The sequence below is a fragment of the Nyctibius grandis genome, chromosome 6, assembly GCF_013368605.1.
Source record: "Nyctibius grandis isolate bNycGra1 chromosome 6, bNycGra1.pri, whole genome shotgun sequence".
NCBI lineage: Eukaryota > Metazoa > Chordata > Aves > Nyctibiiformes > Nyctibiidae > Nyctibius > Nyctibius grandis.
Window position 1 is genome coordinate 26,024,697 of NC_090663.1, and position 17,245 is coordinate 26,041,941.

Sequence of the window (17,245 nt, forward strand, 5' to 3'; positions counted from 1 at the left end):
AACTAACGCTTATTCAAAATATTAAGGGCTACTAACTAATTTGTGGATTCAAATTACGAACTCAACCATTTTGAAGGAAGAAAAATCCACGCACACATCACATGAATATCTCAAAACAAAGTCAAACTCTCCTATGCAATTTATCACAAAAAATTTCTTGGTCTCTACCCAATACTATTCTCACCAGTTCTGCACAGAATTGTCCTTACAAAGATACCATAAATGCTGAAAACCTCCAACATCTATCCTTTTTTGTTTCTTTCCTTTTTTTTTCACTTTTTTTTTTCCTGATGGAATGACTCAGAAAATATTTTTATACTACAAGCATCATTAAAAGCTACATTTTTGTTACTACGAGAACACCAGCAAAAGCCAACACCTAAGATGACAAACTGGTTGCATTCATTCTCTGAATTAACAGCTAAATGACAAACAGTTTAGAAATTAATCTAAGACCCATCTTGAAGAAAATCCTTGCTTTACACCCACAATATACTGTAATTTCTCCTCCACAAAATAACCTATTTTAATTTAAAACAAAAAACTTACATATTCATATTTACATATAAATTTTATGTGCTTTAAGGCTAAGACTTAAGATTCTTATGTAATCGTCTTGTTATGCCCATATATGCAATCATATCAGATGCTTTGTTGCAGGGTGGCTACACCATACAATGCACAAAACGGACAAGAAGGTTTTTCTAAATTTTGCCCCACTTTTCAGATAAAACTACATTAACATGTGTAGTTGTGTTAAACTTCCTAGATCTTTCTTATAAGTTACACATTTAAAAATAATAAACTTGTATTTTCCAAGAACAGTATCTCTTGAAAGGTACGACCTTCAAAGTTACTAAGATACAACTTGAATACTTGTGTTTCACCATAACTGCTGTCTCATCATAAAAATAGATTTTTATACTTAAGGGTGAATTTTTAGCCCTCTTGAAATCACCATCTTGTCATCATTTTCCTGTGATGGATCAAAATTTCATCAGATACACTGGAGCTAAGGTCTAATTAATATTATTAGCAATGTTTTGGTTTGGAATAGATTCAACAGTTTTTTCTGTTATTTGATTCTGTTATTTTTCAATCTTGGTTTTGTAACACTTGCCTATTTCCATTCTTCCCCACCTCAACAGCACACAGATTAAGTTTAAAAAATACTTGATATAGTTGTTTTTAACAAGGGTTATATCTAAAGCTATAAAGATTTCTTTCTTTGAAAATAAGTAGACACAGAGATGACTGGGGAGGTTATTTCTAAAACTTTCCTTTATACTCTCACTTGAGCTTTTAACTTGCATTGAAGCTTAATCCTCCTTCAGTTAATTTCAACATTCATTCCAGATCCAGTGTATTTACAGCACATATAAAAAAAAGTCACAAAAAAAGGACATCAAAAAAACCACGAGAAACCCCAAACCATAATTTCCACAATTGTAGCGATTCTTCATTAGAAAGAAACAGCAGTTACCTTGATGAAGCTTGAACTTTACTTGATTCGGGTATTTCTGGTACAGGTCGATGTCTTAATATAAAAGATCGGCTTGCTCTTGGAAATACTTTAATGCAGTTTCGTGTATAAGAATCATATAAGTCATTGTCTATCATTTCTCCTTTAAACTTAAAGAATGGAGAATTGGGCTCACTATCAGATAAATCATCCTCATCTGCAAACATGAGATGCTTGTTTTCACTGTATTTTGTCTCACATGAATGAGCAAACGAAGAAGGAGGATCGTGAAACGCCAAACAGCCAGCCAAGTGCTCATCAGTTTGGTATGCAGTAGCTTCTTCCAGTGATGTGTCTGGCTGAGTATTCATCTTAATACTTCCAGTTAGATTGACGGCTTTTAGTATGCTGTCTGAATTCTGGTATAAACTAGAAAAATCCAAATTTGTAAAGCTATCATCATCTGCCTCAGATAAGTTTTGCTCTGCAAGTTCAGACCTTTCTTTATCAATGTAAACTTTATCAAGAAGTTTTTCTGACAATGTTGCAGGTATCAAGCTAGTCTCATCTATGCTGGAATTGCTTATTGGAGACTTCTGATCCAAGGATGAATATTGCTTCTCTTCTAAACCTTTCAAGTCTCTGAGTTTTAGATTTTCATGGAAAAGAGAATTTTCTTGCTTTTTTGAAAGAGCGGTGTCTAATTGCTTAAGAATCCTTCTGCGGTGCCCTGTAGGCAACACTCCCATTTGCTGAAGCACACTGTTATTTATTCCCACGCAATCTGTCACAATGTTATATCCATATTCTTTAAAGTTAGGAAGATATTGCCCCAAGTTAATGTTGGCCAAGAATTCTTCAATATCAGTGCCATTGCCTGTGGATGACATGATGGCAGCTTCATTCCGAATATTGCCTTACACAGTCATGCAGAAATGTAGTCAGGATGTATGCATATTCACTAGCAACAAAGGTCTCTAAATCTGTTGTCAGCCAGCCAATGGAGAATATCAGTTTCTTCAAGACACTTCAAGTTTCTTCAGTTCAAACTGCTTCTTTTTTTCCAAGACTACATATCTACAGAAAAGAAAAAGGGCATTAAAAAAATTCCCACCTGAATTCACATTAATCTTCGATAAAATTCTGAAAGGCTCCCTGCCATTTGTACAGTAATATTTTCAATTGCTTATATATGAAAGTTTCAAGGAGGGTAAACATCATAACCTCTCTATCCTTTTACCTTGGCCTGTACAAAGAGAATAGAGAAATTAAAAGTCTTAACTCGGCACAAGTAATACAGTTGTAAAACATATAATCCTAGTAGTTAACATTAAGATGAACAGTTAAGAGGTGAACCACTTATCTACACACACACACTCTTAATACACAGTACTTGGATATAAGGGGAAGAAAAAGTGACCTAAGACCAGAGCTGGAACCCAAAGCTTTCCCATTCCCATGCTAGCACCAATTAACTACAGCGTAGAGCTTCTACTCCCTTATATTCTGAGCCTTAAACTCTTTTTAGCACAGAAACACACTTTTAATGGGAAAAAGGAAAAATGACTGGCTAGAGCATTCTGTGTGAACTGTGGGTTCAAGTCCTCTTCAACTGAGAATCCAACTCAACAAGGACCACAACCAATGAAATAGTTTACAAAGGTAGAATCCCTTCTCAGCATATTGCGGGTGGCAGGGGGGGGAATGCCTTAACTGTTTAAATAACTACAGTCAGAAAGCTATGGAAGTGATCAAAATACGTCTTGCAGAGCAGGCCCTTCAAAGAACTGTCACGAGGGAAAATAGGAAGCAGGTAACTACTAGCTTTTCAACTCTGTCAAGAAAGTAGTTTTTCCTCAGCCACGATCAGTAGCAAAGGCATAACCCCATAGGCAAGTTCTGGCCTTCACACTAGGGACATTCGGTATCTCAAGAGCTCAAGACAGTTTTTTCTCAGTATTTTCCAACTCAGCTCTTGCACTCTCCAGATTCCACCTATTTGAGTTCTTTCTTTCAGGGCCATATCTAAATTCACAATTTATAGAATCCAAAGCAGACAGAGAAGCTACCATTCCAAAGGCGTTTGAGACAGCCTGAAATCACATCTGTTTAAAGAAGGTTTAAGATCAGCAGCAGTCAACAGGTTTTTTCACCTCTCTCTTCCTGTATAAAGAGCAATTTGGCCTTAGGGAAACCTGCTGACTGTAGCTGCTGTCCTGGCATGCAGGTACTAGCCTTAAGCAGCCTGGAAAAGAAAGAACAGCTTCAGTAGAACAGTATAAGACTTAAACAGCAATTAGAAAGAAAAGAAATCATACACCCAGAATATATCCATGACAGTAGGTATTGATACCTTATTCTTCAAAATATTTCATAACAAAAAGGGCACTACTTACCATCTAGAATTGAAGCTTAAAAGATTGCCTACTTTTCCCCCAATAAAGGATAAAACCTCTTCCTGTAAGATTTCCCCAGTATCCTTTGAAAAAATAAGTCGTTATTCAGAAAAGCAGTCATAAATCTTTATGCCTCTCCTCATTCCCCAAAGCCACATACAAATAAATATAAATTTAAAATCATGTACTGAATGGAGCACAACTGTTATCACTGCTATTGGTGACTGTGCTTTATTATGGTTATGAAACAAATGACTAAATAAATAATTCAATCACTTAGAAGTCTTTTCTTGCAAAATTTTGTAAATATCTTTATTACTCCCACACTTTCAAAAAGTGGTAATCAAAAACAGGGAAAAAACAAACCTCTTTATATTTACACCATATACATGACATAATAAGAGGAAAAAAAGAAGGTGAAAAAACCTACATTTTTTTTGGAAGATGTAAAAATCAACACAGCACACTTACTATAAGTGTTCCATTATTTAAAATAAGTCTTTGGATTCTTGGTTATCTCTAACTTCACTTTTGGGGCAATATTTTTATCAGCTTTGATCACTGTCCACAAGTCTGAGAAGTGACTTACTATCTTGAATATGAAATCCATACAATTAAAACTTTTTATAGAGCGAACTCTATAGGCCAATCAGATATCAACCTCTCAAGAGAGATGAAGTTTGTCAGGGAGTTAACCCTAACTAAAAGATTCCCAAGTCATTTAAATTCAAAAAGCCTTGGATTGAGCTCAGCTGCTTATCAGCTTTTAGATTTAACTTTGTCCTTTCCCAAACAGAGTACTTATGTAAACACTCATAGTTCCTTCAAAAATTTTAGTCATCAGCATTTCCTCAAGCTTTTCACATAAGCCTCTAGCCATAAAAGATAAAATTCAACAGTATGGTCTCCACCCATCTCTAAACCCTGAAAAACACAAATATAAATACCTAGTCTCTTAAGAAGTCGAATACATATTCTGAGCACAGAATGAGAAATAATTAGTACAGAAATTACTAAAGTGGGCAAAAAAGTATCAGGCAGGCACTGTTTGTGCCGGAGAAGAGTCTTTCATGTACTCATTAATGCAAAAAAAACCCACACATGTTCAAGTATATAAAAGCCCTGTGTCCTGGTTTGGCCCAAACCAGGCCAATTAGTCTTAGAGAAACCAAGGTCACTGCTAAATTCCTCACTGCTTATGAGTGAAGAGCTGAAGGGGGGTCGCACCTGCAGGGAGGAGCAGACAGGGCAGGTGACCCAAGATTGACCAACGAGGTATTCCATCCCATACACGTCCTTCTCACTTTCCTATTTATCACTAACCCACTGCCTCCTGGAGGTGGGGCCCAGGAGGGAGGGGCCCTCCTGTCTCCCACTGATTGGTACCAGCTTTGCCAATTCTCCAGTTAAAAGCCTGCAGGTGTGATGGCAGGGGGAGCTACTGCATTTTCCCCTCTGCCTGTGCTGGGGGGAGCAACTCTGCCTGAGGAGGATTTCCAAGCTCTCGATCTTGGTTTTGTATATATTTGTATATATTTGATTATTTCTATTATTATTACTATACTCTTTTTCATTACTATAGTTTATTAAAACTGTTTTAACTTTCCAACCCATAAGTCTCTCTCCCTTTTCCCTTTCCCTTAGGGTGGGGAGGGGAGGGGGCGGGGAGGGTTAACAGAGAGCATCTGCCACCAGGTTAATAGCTGGCCCAGTTTTAAACCGTGATACCCTGCAATGTTAGCATATCAGCCTAAGTGTTTTAAACTTGGAGTTGCAATTGGTTATCTTGGCCATTTCCACCTTCCCTGGCAGTTCTGGGTTTCATGGTGGCATTTGGGTATTTTTTCCCTGAGGTGTTATTGTTTACTTCAGACAGAATCATTCTCTCAATCCCTCCATCTTCAGCAGTAACAAAAAAGACACTTAGTAAAGTAGCTTTTAGTTATATATTTATAAATAAATATGTATTTGTATATAAATATATATGTTTATATCCACACACACTCTTTTCAGTATCTAAATACTGTTTTTTCTACATGTAATAGCTTTGCCCACACCTTATTCTGGAACACCTCCAGCGTTGTTACTTTAGGATATCAAATAGCCACATATGATCAGCTATTTGGATTCTAACACATCTCTCTATAAACCACATAACAATGCAGAGGACTACCTAGCACAGAACAAACTTTGTTTCCAAATTTGCAAGAACCATTACTTTTTGTGGCATATTTTATAAGCGAAATATGTAGCAGACTGAGAAAGGAAGAAACTGCTTGCTGAGAAGACATTTTGACCACAAAATGCCAGCACTGCTAGAAGCTGAAGCCCAAGCCATTTTTTGTTTCTGTAGTAATCGACAGCAGAAGCTGTCAATGCATCCATCAATATTTATAAAGACATGCTATCAATCTGGCCTACCTATACAGCTGGTTAGATACGAGTAAGTTCCCAGTCTTTTTGTGGGTCTGAGCAAAGGGTTATACTGACATCTGTTCTGACTACTCCGACAAAGATTCAAGTAACAAACAGCTAAACAAATCTACACATATTGGCGAATGTTTGTATTGCAGGCTAGATGATAAATACTGAATCATTTCTTACATTACAATGTTTTATCCTTACTAAAGGCTTAAGCTCAAGAAGTATACAGAAAAGCAGAACTCAAGGACCACCTTATCCAATATATTAATCTATTTCAATGTAATTAATATCAATTTAAAAAATAATCTCCTCCATAGCTTTAATTGCTGAATGTCATAACAAACCCTAAAGAACGTTTGTACAGCATTAGATATGTAGTGTATATATATGCTATATACACATTTATATGCATACATTCACTTTCACATCCATATTTGTACCACTACAACAAGTTAAAGTAAGCAATAGTCTTCAACATTAGTTCACATGGTTGCATACATCCTGTAAAACAAAACTTTTACTCCCAGTAGCAAGGCAAAATAGATTTTTCCCCACAGTATTTGATAGAAATAAATATTAAAAAAAGAAAAACAAACGAGGGGAATTTAGTCTTGCTTAAATAAAACTGATTCTTGCTGTACTATCGTATTCTCCAATATAGAGTAACCAAGACGAAAGTCATCATTCCACATGGTTGCTAAAAATGGGAAAATGCTATAGCGGTTCAACAAAAAAAAATCAAGCTTCTTGGAAGACACTTGACCATTCAATTTTATAGAAATAAGGGTAAAACATCTAAATCACTATGTGGAAAAAACAATACAAGGGAAACCATCTGGGCTTTTCTTCCAAGAAAATATGTTTTGGCAGGGGATGAGTTGCAGTTTGTGTTGCACATCCCAAGCCTTACATGGGATCATCCAATTTTCTTCCATAGCAGATGATGTTTCTCACACTTCTTTTCAAATCGATTTTCACGTCTTTCCTTTTCCCATTTTATTGAAGGGGCTTAGACAAGGAGGTACAACAACTCAGAATGGCATAACAGTTCTTTTTCTCTTACTAAAAGTGACAGATAAATAGCACCAGAGAAAAATGACAACACTGGCACAGAAAAAATACATAACTTTCAGGACCTTTCCTCACCTGGAGGATAAGTTTCTGCATCTAACATTCTGAAAAGCTATATCAGTTGATTCTATCATTCTTCCATTCTATGATTTTCAAGTTGAAAAGTCTTCAAGACAACATTGATTGGAAGATAGACAGACGAATTTATGTCGCAGCAAGCAAGCAATCCAACTTTTAATAACGAAATGTGTGAACAGTAGGATATAGCTGAATATAGAAACACCCAAGTGAGACTCTTTTTTCCCCTTTTTAAGATCACTACAGATATTAGCCTGAAGAAAGTGTCAAACCTGTAGAAGTGCAGGGCAAGATAAACACACTTCAAGCAACCAGTTGAACAAATACAAGCAAGTTCAGGCTTGCTCTCAGCTTCTTCTAAACCATATACTAGATTAAGATCCCAATAAACAGGTAAAAAACCAAAACAATACCAAACACACTACCACAGGACTTACCATGGAGCAGAATGAAACCTGCCAGTAGTGAATTTCATCTTCCCATCATACTTGACTGCATACAAACTGACAAAATTTACAGGCCTAGAAAACATTGTCAATCATTAAAGATCTTTCCAAAAATCTACATAACACAATCAGCATACTGACTGCATGCTCAAAATAATTATAATTTAAAAAAAATCTCTCAAATGAGCTTTTGCAAATTGTTACTTAATGAATTAATGTTGGGGTCAACTCAGAGCAAGACAACTGATTGCAATAATTCTGAAAGAACTGTTCCCCTTCCAAATGCAAGGAAGTTACTTAGTTCAACATAGTGGATAATTACGAAATACCTTTAAGCACATCCTCTGTCAAAATGTTTGTGTTTTTTTTTTATTTCAGAACACTTCTCTTCCAGAGAAAACTTCAGCCACCTTCGCTACCTTGGAGTCAAACCTCATACTGCAAGAAATTCCAGTGGAACAACTTGCAGACAGTCTCCAGAGGAAGGCACTGCATGGCACGAATAAGCAAACTAAAGGCGAATTGGCTGAGTACACTTTAGCAAGCTCCTGTGACAACACTTGGGTGTTGTATCATTCACTTTGTCTTTTGTATCTAGGACAGCCTAGTGCCTCTTTGACTTTCTCAAAGTCAACTTCATGCACTTTCTCATAAAATTCCCAGAAATATACTGGCAGCTAATAAGAAATCTGTTTGTGTCTAACTTCACAAAAACAACTCATAGAGTAAATAAATACACAATAATAAAGCACCGTTCCTTAGTATGACATTTACATAGAGACCGTTAAAATATATTTAAGCTAAAAGAAAACAGAAAGAAAAAAATACATGCCTTATTTTCCACCTGCCTACGAGCTATTTCTTGTCAGATTCCAACTTTGGTATCTGACACTCATCTGCGACATGCCCTGTACCAAACCACTCAGCCTCGCCCTTGAACTCGCCGGTAACTTCAAAGCTCTTCTCCACCAGCGCGGTTTTCGCTGGCCGCGGCGCTGCCGGCGAGACCGGGACCTCCAGCATCACAGCAGCGGCCCACGGAGAGGCTCCGTGCCCGCAGCGGCCCGGCCCGGCCCGGCCCGCGGAGCCGCCCGCGTAGGCCGCCGCGCCGCGCATGGGGCAGTAGGCTGGCAGCGCTTCCCCTCTGCCTCGCAAACTCCGCACGGCGCGGAGGCTGGCTTACCTCTGGCAAAAAGCAGCGGGGGAAGAGGGTAGAGGAGGGAAGGAAAAACAGGGCTTCAGCCCGTTTCAGCCTTTCCTCCCTCCGGCTCTCCGTTCGCTCGCTTTCTCTCTCTTTCTTTCCTTCCTGCCTGCCTGCCTCCACCACCCCACCCCACCCCCGCGCTGCTCCCCGGCAAGCCGCGCCCGCGGCGCGGAGCTCGCTCCCTCCCTCCCGCAGGAGGCGGCAGCACCTGGGCGCGGGCGGGGAGTGCCGGCCGCTCCGCGCCCCTCCGCGCGTGGGCCGCCGGGGCGGATGCTCAGGCCGTGCTGGCCGGGCAGCATATTTCTTGAGGAGTCGGGAGGAAGCCCGCTTGCAGCCGCAGGTTTCGGCCCTGGGGGTGCTTGCTGCCCCAGCACATCGCTTCGCAGGCGCCCGTGTCCCCCCTCCCCCGGAGCGTGGGGTGGGCTGGCGGCGGGGCTCCCTCCCTGCGCGCCACGAGAAGCCCGGGCAGCCAGCAAAGGGCCTCCCTGCATCACCTCTGGCACCAAAGGGAGCCACGCTCCGGGTGCGAGGGAGCAGTATTGCCTTAAGTAGCGGCACAGCTGCTGAGTGATCACTTCTTTAAATAAATAAATAAATAGCTGAGCTTTCAGTAACGCGTGTAACTTCCCCACTTCTAGGAACTCGCCCACATCTGTGAATTACTGTCACTCAGCTGAAAGTAGCTTTTCGTTACACAAATCGAGACTGAAAAGTACTTTCATATACACCGTCAGTGTACATATACATCTTCCTCTTGATGTATCAGTTCTGATTTTTTTTCTAATTAAATCCAAGGATGTACCAGAAGGCTCACACTGTTGTAGCTGAAGTCTGAGGTCTGCCACTCTGTGCAAAGATTTACTGAGAAAAAGAGGCCAGTAATTAAAGTGCTCATTTAGGAGCAAGTAAACCTGGGTTCTTTTTCCTGCTTCAAAGCCTGTGCTTCCTACGTGCTAAATACAGCCTTACTAATAATAAGTCTTAAAAACTGTTGGTGCCATCGTAGTAAAATGAGGTTTCAGGATCACAATTTTGAATGTAAACAACTTTTTCACTCTCCAAGTTCCAATCAAAACAGAAGTCGGAAGTTCAGCGTTACAGAACCAATTCCACAAGTGCCAAAGCAGTTCTGAAAATCCTGATGCAGTTATTAGATGCCTAAATACCAGTGTACCAAAAAATGCAGTAAATTTTACCTCCTAAACTTGCATTATGCAAGCAAATTTTGTGGCAAGGAAGTCCCACTCCAGTGCAAACTTTTGGTTTTGCCTTTTTAGAAAATCTAAAGAAATTCATTACGTTCTTGCTTGACTTCTTATTAATGCTTTTGCTGAGTCTGGATCAGTGTAATTCCCGATTATTTGCAAAGGGACCCATATGTTTCCAAACCAAGTTAGTGCACAGACGTGATTCAGATAAGTATACTAACACCCTCTTCGGTCATAGCCTTTCTGGATTGTAACCTAATGACTCAGAGTCATCTGATCACAGATTTGCCTAAGATTTCCAGCTAAGCCTAGCTTTCTTTCAGTACAGTAAGAATGCCAATGAATGCTGACTTAGAAAAGGAATTTTAACCACAGTAACTTAAAATATTTGAAACATTCAGGTCTTGTAAGCAACAAAAGACCTGCTCCCTTTGTAAGGCTTACCTTGCCATGAAAAAACCCGATTAATTAGCAGTTTATGCTGGGCTTCTTTTTCCTGCCAGTCTTAAGAGATGGTCACTGATTAATACCCTTGAGCTCTTTTCTCTGTCAATAAATTCCCAAGTCCTTCTATGAAGTCCACCTTTCTTTCTCTTCCAGGAGGCCCATGTGGTTTGCCCATTAAGTGAGCCAGCAGCAGAGACCACAGATAATGGTCCCCTCAGCATTCGTCTTTAAAACAGATGTCAGTCTCACATGGAACTCACTAAAAGAGATTGCCTTCAGCACATTTATACTTGTGCAATAGTAGCATCTCCCCTCAGAGCATAACATGACAGCACACCCTGACACACTGTGTCTCAACCAGAATTATACTTATCTGCTTTTCTTGACCACAATACGAGACCACAAGATCTGAGTTGTTTTTTTTTTTTTGGTGGGGGGGCAAGTAATTGGAGAAATAAGCATTAAATATCTGAAACACCTACTCAGCTGTGTTTACATATTTCTGTTTGCATTATGTCCAGAAAAATTATAGTTCATTTTAAGCCATGTTGTGCTTAAAGGCCAAAATGAACTTAAAACACAAGTTCATTTTAAGCCATGTTGTGCTTTTGGGGGTTTAGGGGATTTTCTTGTATTTTTGTGTATGTCTAAATGACATTATCAGTATCAGGCAAACCTATATGCTCTTTTACTATTTGTTAGAAATGAAGTAGCATAATTTATCAGATTCTACAAAGTCTCTCAAGTCTCGGATTTATCTACAGCATACAGTTCTCTCTCAAGAGCATGGAATGGCAGCTTTCTACCACTCTGGTAAAAAAAGTCTTACAATCATCTAAAAGGAAATTGCATCTCACTAATTCTGATGTAATTCAGATATGACATAAGGCACAGTACTATTCTATGGCTTGTTGATATTCTTGAGTTTTGAAAATCTGCTGACAGACTTGAAAACTGCAGAGATTTTATTATCTGATAATTTCCTCTTCCCTTGAGTTTCTATGTTGCTATAATGAAAAAATGTTAGGTAGGTAATGTTTTTTTAGTACCTGAAGATAAAACTTCAGTTTAGCAATTAATTATAAAAGAAGTTGCAAGACTTTTGCTGTATCCTCTGAAAGACATTAGGGCCTTTTTTATCCTAAAATATGTTTGACTGTACAATAAGGTGAACATGCTAAGATTGCCTTCCAGCTCAGATTTATGTTTACAAAATCATTTAAAATAACCTTGTTTTCCAGTAATTGATATTGGCCTGATTATTTTTAACATTATCAGTCCGTAAGAATAACCATGTAAGTCTCTGTTTAACTGAAGATGGAATAATATAACCTAAACTGTACAGGAGCTGATCCTTAGAATATGAATCTACACCAGATTTCCACACTCTGCGTGGTTTGTCATAAGTCAAAGTGGATGTTTGCCATATTTTTTATTGTTCACTAAGCTAGTAATGTAACTGATTCAAACTAGTCTGCCATTTCACAATTTTCAAATATTGTAATTTTTGGATGTGTATATCTTTAAAACTGTGGATCATTCTACTTGCTGCATATTTATTGTATTTAAGAACTCCAAAACTAGATGCACAAGCAGCGAATTGCTAAGATAAACTGGGGGAAACAACTGCTAGTCCTTCCTTTATGGATGGCCTACAAGCACCTCTGATATTGCACACAAAGTTTGTCAGCTGTCTAAAATACAGAGAAGAACTGAGTTTATTTTTGACTTTTAATAAGATTAGTTCTCTCTCTGCTGTAAAAATAGCACATATTCACATTGAACCCGGTCCAAGCTAGTTACAGAATCACAGAATCACAGAATGTTAGGGATTGGAAGGGACATCAAAAGATCATCTAGTCCAATCCCCCTGCCGGAGCAGGGTTACCTAGACCATATCACACAGGAACGCGTCCAGGCGGGTTTTGAATGTCTCCAGAGAAGGAGACTCCACAACCTCTCTGGGCAGCCTGTTCCAGTGTTCAGTTACCCTCACCCTAAAGAAGTTTTTTCTCATATTTATGTGGAACCTCCTGTGTTCCAGCTTGCACCCATTGCCCCTTGTCCTGTCAAGGGATGTCACTGAGAAGAGCCTGGCTCCATCCTCATGACACTTGCCCTTTACATATTTATAAACATTAATGAGGTCACCCCTCAGTCTCCTCTTCTCTAAGCTAAAGAGACCCAGCTCCCTCAGCCTCTCCTCATAAGGGAGATGTTCCACTCCCTTAATCATCTTCGTGGCTCTGCGCTGGACTCTCTCTAGCAGTTCCCTGTCCTTCTTGAACTGAGGGGCCCAGAACTGGACACAATATTCCAGATGCGGCCTCACCAGGGCAGAGTAGAGGGGGAGGAGAACCTCTCTTGACCTGCTAACCACACCCCTTCTAATACAGCCCAGGATGCCATTGGCCTTCTTGGCCACAAGGGCACATTGCTAGCTCATGGTCATCCTGCTGTCCACTAGGACCCCCAAGTCCCTTTCCCCTACACTGCTCTCCAACAGGTCTGGCCACAACTTGCACTCATACATGGGGTTGTTCTTGCCCAGATGCAGGACTCTACACTTGCCCTTGTTATATTTCATTAAATTTCTCCCCGCCCGACTCTCCAGCCTGTCTAGGTCCCTCTGAATGGCTGCGCAGCCTTCCCGTGTGTCAGCCGCTCCTCCCAGTTTTGTGTCATCAGCGAACTTGCTGACAGTGCACTCTATTCCCTCATCCAAGTCATTAATGAATATATTGAATAGTACTGGTCCCAGTACCGACCCTTGAGGGACTCTGCTAGACACAGGCCTCCAACTGGACTCTGTCCCATTGACCACCACTCTCTGGCTTGTTTCCTTCAGCCAGTTCACAATCCACCTCACTACCCGATCATCCAGACCACACTTCCTCAGTTTAGCTGCGAGGATGCTGTGGGAGACCGTGTCAAACGCTTTACTGAAATCAAGATAGACCACATCCACAGCTCTACCATCATCTATCCACCAGGTTATGTCCTCATAAAAGGCTATCAAGTTGGTTAAGCATGACTTCCCCTTGGTGAAGCCATGTTGAGTGCCCCTAATGATCCCCCTATCCTTGATGTGCCTAGAGACAGCACCAAGAACAAGTTGTTCCATCACCTTTCCGGGGATGGAGGTGAGGCTGACTGGTCTATAGTTACCCGGGTCCTCCTTCTTGCCCTTTTTGAAGACTGGAGTAACATTCGCTTTCCTCTAGTCCTCAGGCATCTCTCCCGTTGCCCACGACTTAGCAAAGATGATGGAGAGTGGCCTAGCAATGACTTTTGCCAGCTCCCTCAGCACCCGCGGGTGCATCCCATCAGGGCCCATGGATTTATGGATGTCCAGATTGCTTAATTGGTCCCTGACCCAGCCCTCATCTACCAAGACAGATTCCTCCTCCATCCTGACTTCTTCTGGGGCCGCAGGGGTCCGGGGCTCCTCAGGACAGCCTCCAGCAGTATAGACAGAGGTAAAGAAGGCATTCGGTAACTCCGCCTTCTTTTTATCCTCTGTCTCCAGGGCCCCCACCTCATTCATCAGTGGGCCTACATTGCCTCTAGTGTTGGTTTTACCTGCTATGTATTTGAAGAAGACCTTTCTGTTCTCCTTGACCTCTCTTGCAAGGTTTAATTCCAAGGAGGCCTTAGCTTTCCTAGTTGCCTCCCTACATCCTCTGACAACAGACTTATATTCCTCCCAAGTGGCCAGCCCCTCCTTCCATCATCTGTACACCCTCTTCTTCCACTTGAGTTTGCCCAGCAGTTCCCTGTTTAACCATGCAGGTCTCCTGGTACCCTTTCTTGACTTCCTACCTGATGGGATGCTCTGATCTTGATCTCGGAAGAAGCAGTCCTTGAACGCTAACCAACTATCTTGGGCCCCCTTACCTTCTAGTACCCTGTCCCATGAGATTTCCCCTAGCAATTGCTTGAAAAGGCCAAAGTTGGCCCTCCTGAAGTCCAGGGTTGTGATTCTGCTAGGTATTCTGTTCCTGCCACATGAGATCCTGAACTCCACCCTCTCATGGTCACTACAGCCAAGGCTGCCCTCAACCTTCACCTCTTCAACCAGACCCTCCTTGTTAGTGAGGATAAGATCCAGCAACGCTCCTCTCCTAGTTGGCTCATCCACCATTTGCATTAGAAAGTTATCATCAATGCACTGAAGGAACCTCCTGGACTGAGGATGGCTGGCTGAGTAGGCCTTCCAGCAAATATCAGGGTAGTTGAAATCCCCCACGACAACCAGGCCCTGTATCACACAGAATCACAGAATCACAGAATGTTAGGGATTGGAAGGGACCTCGAAAGATCATCTAGTCCAATCCCCCTGCCGGGGCAGGATTGCCTAGACCATATCACACAGGAACGCGTCCAGGCGGGTTTTGAATGTCTCCAGAGAAGGAGACTCCACAACCTCTCTGGGCAGCCTGTTCCAGTGTTCAGTCACCCTTACAGTAAAGCAGTTTTTCCTCAAATTTAAGTGGAACCTCCTGTGTTCCAGCTTGCACCCATTGCCCCTTGTCCTGTCAAGGGATGTCACTGAGAAGAGCCTGGCTCCATCCTCATGACACTTGCCCTTTACATATTTATAAACATTAATGAGGTCACCCCTCAGTCTCCTCTTCTCTAAGCTAAAGAGACCCAGCTCCCTCAGCCTCTCCTCATAAGGGAGATGTTCCACCCCCTTAATCATCTTCGTGGCTCTGCGCTGGACTCTCTCTAGCAGTTCCCTGTCCTTCTTGAACTGAGGGGCCCAGAACTGGACACAATATTCCAGATGCGGCCTCACCAGGGCAGAGTAGAGGGGGAGGAGAACCTCTCTCGACCTGCTAACCACACCCCTTCTAATACACCCCAGGATGCCATTGGCCTTCTTGGCCACAAGGGCACACTGCTGGCTCATGGTCATCCTGTTGTCCACTAGGACCCCCAGGTCCCTTTCCCCTACGCTGCTCTCCAACAGCTCTGTCCCCAACTTGTACTGGTACATGGGGTTGTTCTTGCCCAGATGCAGGACTCTACACTTGCCCTTGTTATATTTCATTAAATTTCTCCCCGCCCAACTCTCCAGCCTGTCCAGGTCCCTCTGAATGGCTGCGCAGCCTTCCGGCATCTCAGCCACTCCTCCCAGTTTTGTGTCATCAGCGAACTTGCTGACAGCGCACTCTAATCCCTCATCCAAGTCATTAATGAATATATTGAATAGAACTGGTCCCAGAACCGACCCTTGCGGAACTCCGCTAGACACAGACCTCCAACTGGACTCTGTCCCGCTGACCACTACTCTCTGGCTTCTTTCCTTCAGCCAGTTCACAATCCACCTCACTACCTGATCATCCAGACCACACTTCCTCAGTTTAGCTGCGAGGATGCTGTGGGAGACCGTGTCAAACGCTTTACTGAAATCAAGATAGACCACATCCACAGCTTTACCATCATCTATCCACCGGGTAACATCCTCATAAAAGGCTATCAAGTTGGTTGAGCAAGACTTCCCGTTGGTGAAGCCATGTTGACTGCCCCTAATGATCCCCCTATCCTTGATGTGCCTAGAGACAGCACCAAGAACAAGTTGCTCCATCACCTTTCCGGGGATGGAGGTGAGGCTGACTGGTCTATAGTTACCCGGGTCCTCCTTCCTGCCCTTCTTGAAGACTGGAGTGACATTCGCTTTCCTCCAGTCCTCAGGCACCTCTCCTGTTGCCCACGACTTAGCAAAGATGATGGAGAGTGGCCTAGCAATGACTTCCGCCAGCTCCCTCAGCACCCGCGGATGCATCCCATCAGGGCCCATGGATTTATGGACATCCAGGTTGCTTAATTGGTCCCTGACCCAGCCCTCATCTACCAAGACAGATTCCTCCTCTATCCTGACTTCTTCTGAGGCCGCAGGGGTCCAGGGCTCCTCAGGACAGCTTCCAACAGTATAGACAGAGGCAAAGAAGGCATTCAGTAACTCCGCCTTCTTTTTATCCTCTGTCTCCAGGACCCCCACCTCATTCATCAGTGGGCCTACATTGCCTCTAGTGTTGGCTTTACCTGCAATGTATTTGAAGAAGCCCTTTCTGTTGTCCTTGACCTCTCTTGCAAGGTTTAATTCCAAGGAGGCCTTAGCTTTCCTAGTTGCCTCCCTACATCCTCTGACAACAGACTTATATTCCTCCCAAGTGGCCAGCCCCTCCTTCCACGATCTGTACACCTTCTTCTTCCACTTGAGTTTGCCCAGCAGTTCCCTGTTCAACCATGCAGGTCTCCTGGTACCCTTCCTTGACTTCCTACCTGTTGGGATGCTCTGATCTTGAGCTCGGAAGAAGCAGTCCTTGAACGCTAACCAACTATCTTGGGCCCCCTTACCTTCTAGTACCCTGATTACCCTGTAATTGAGAGACTGCTCTCAGCTGCCTGTAGAAGGTCTCATCACCCTCCTCATCCTGATCTGGTGGCCTGTAATAGACACCCACAACAGTATCACCCCTGCCAGCCTGCCCCTTAATTCG

General features: G+C 42.2%; 1 protein-coding gene across 1 annotated transcript in view; it reads right to left on the reverse strand.

Moving 5' to 3' along the window:
- The window catches only part of ARAP2 (ArfGAP with RhoGAP domain, ankyrin repeat and PH domain 2), a 136,282-nt gene extending 133,891 nt beyond the window's left edge, over positions 1-2,391 (reverse strand). The window contains 1 exon segment of the mRNA XM_068403695.1: positions 1,484-2,391. Coding sequence (XP_068259796.1) covers positions 1,484-2,391 — 908 coding nt within the window.
- Positions 2,392-17,245: the final 14,854 nt, after the last annotated feature.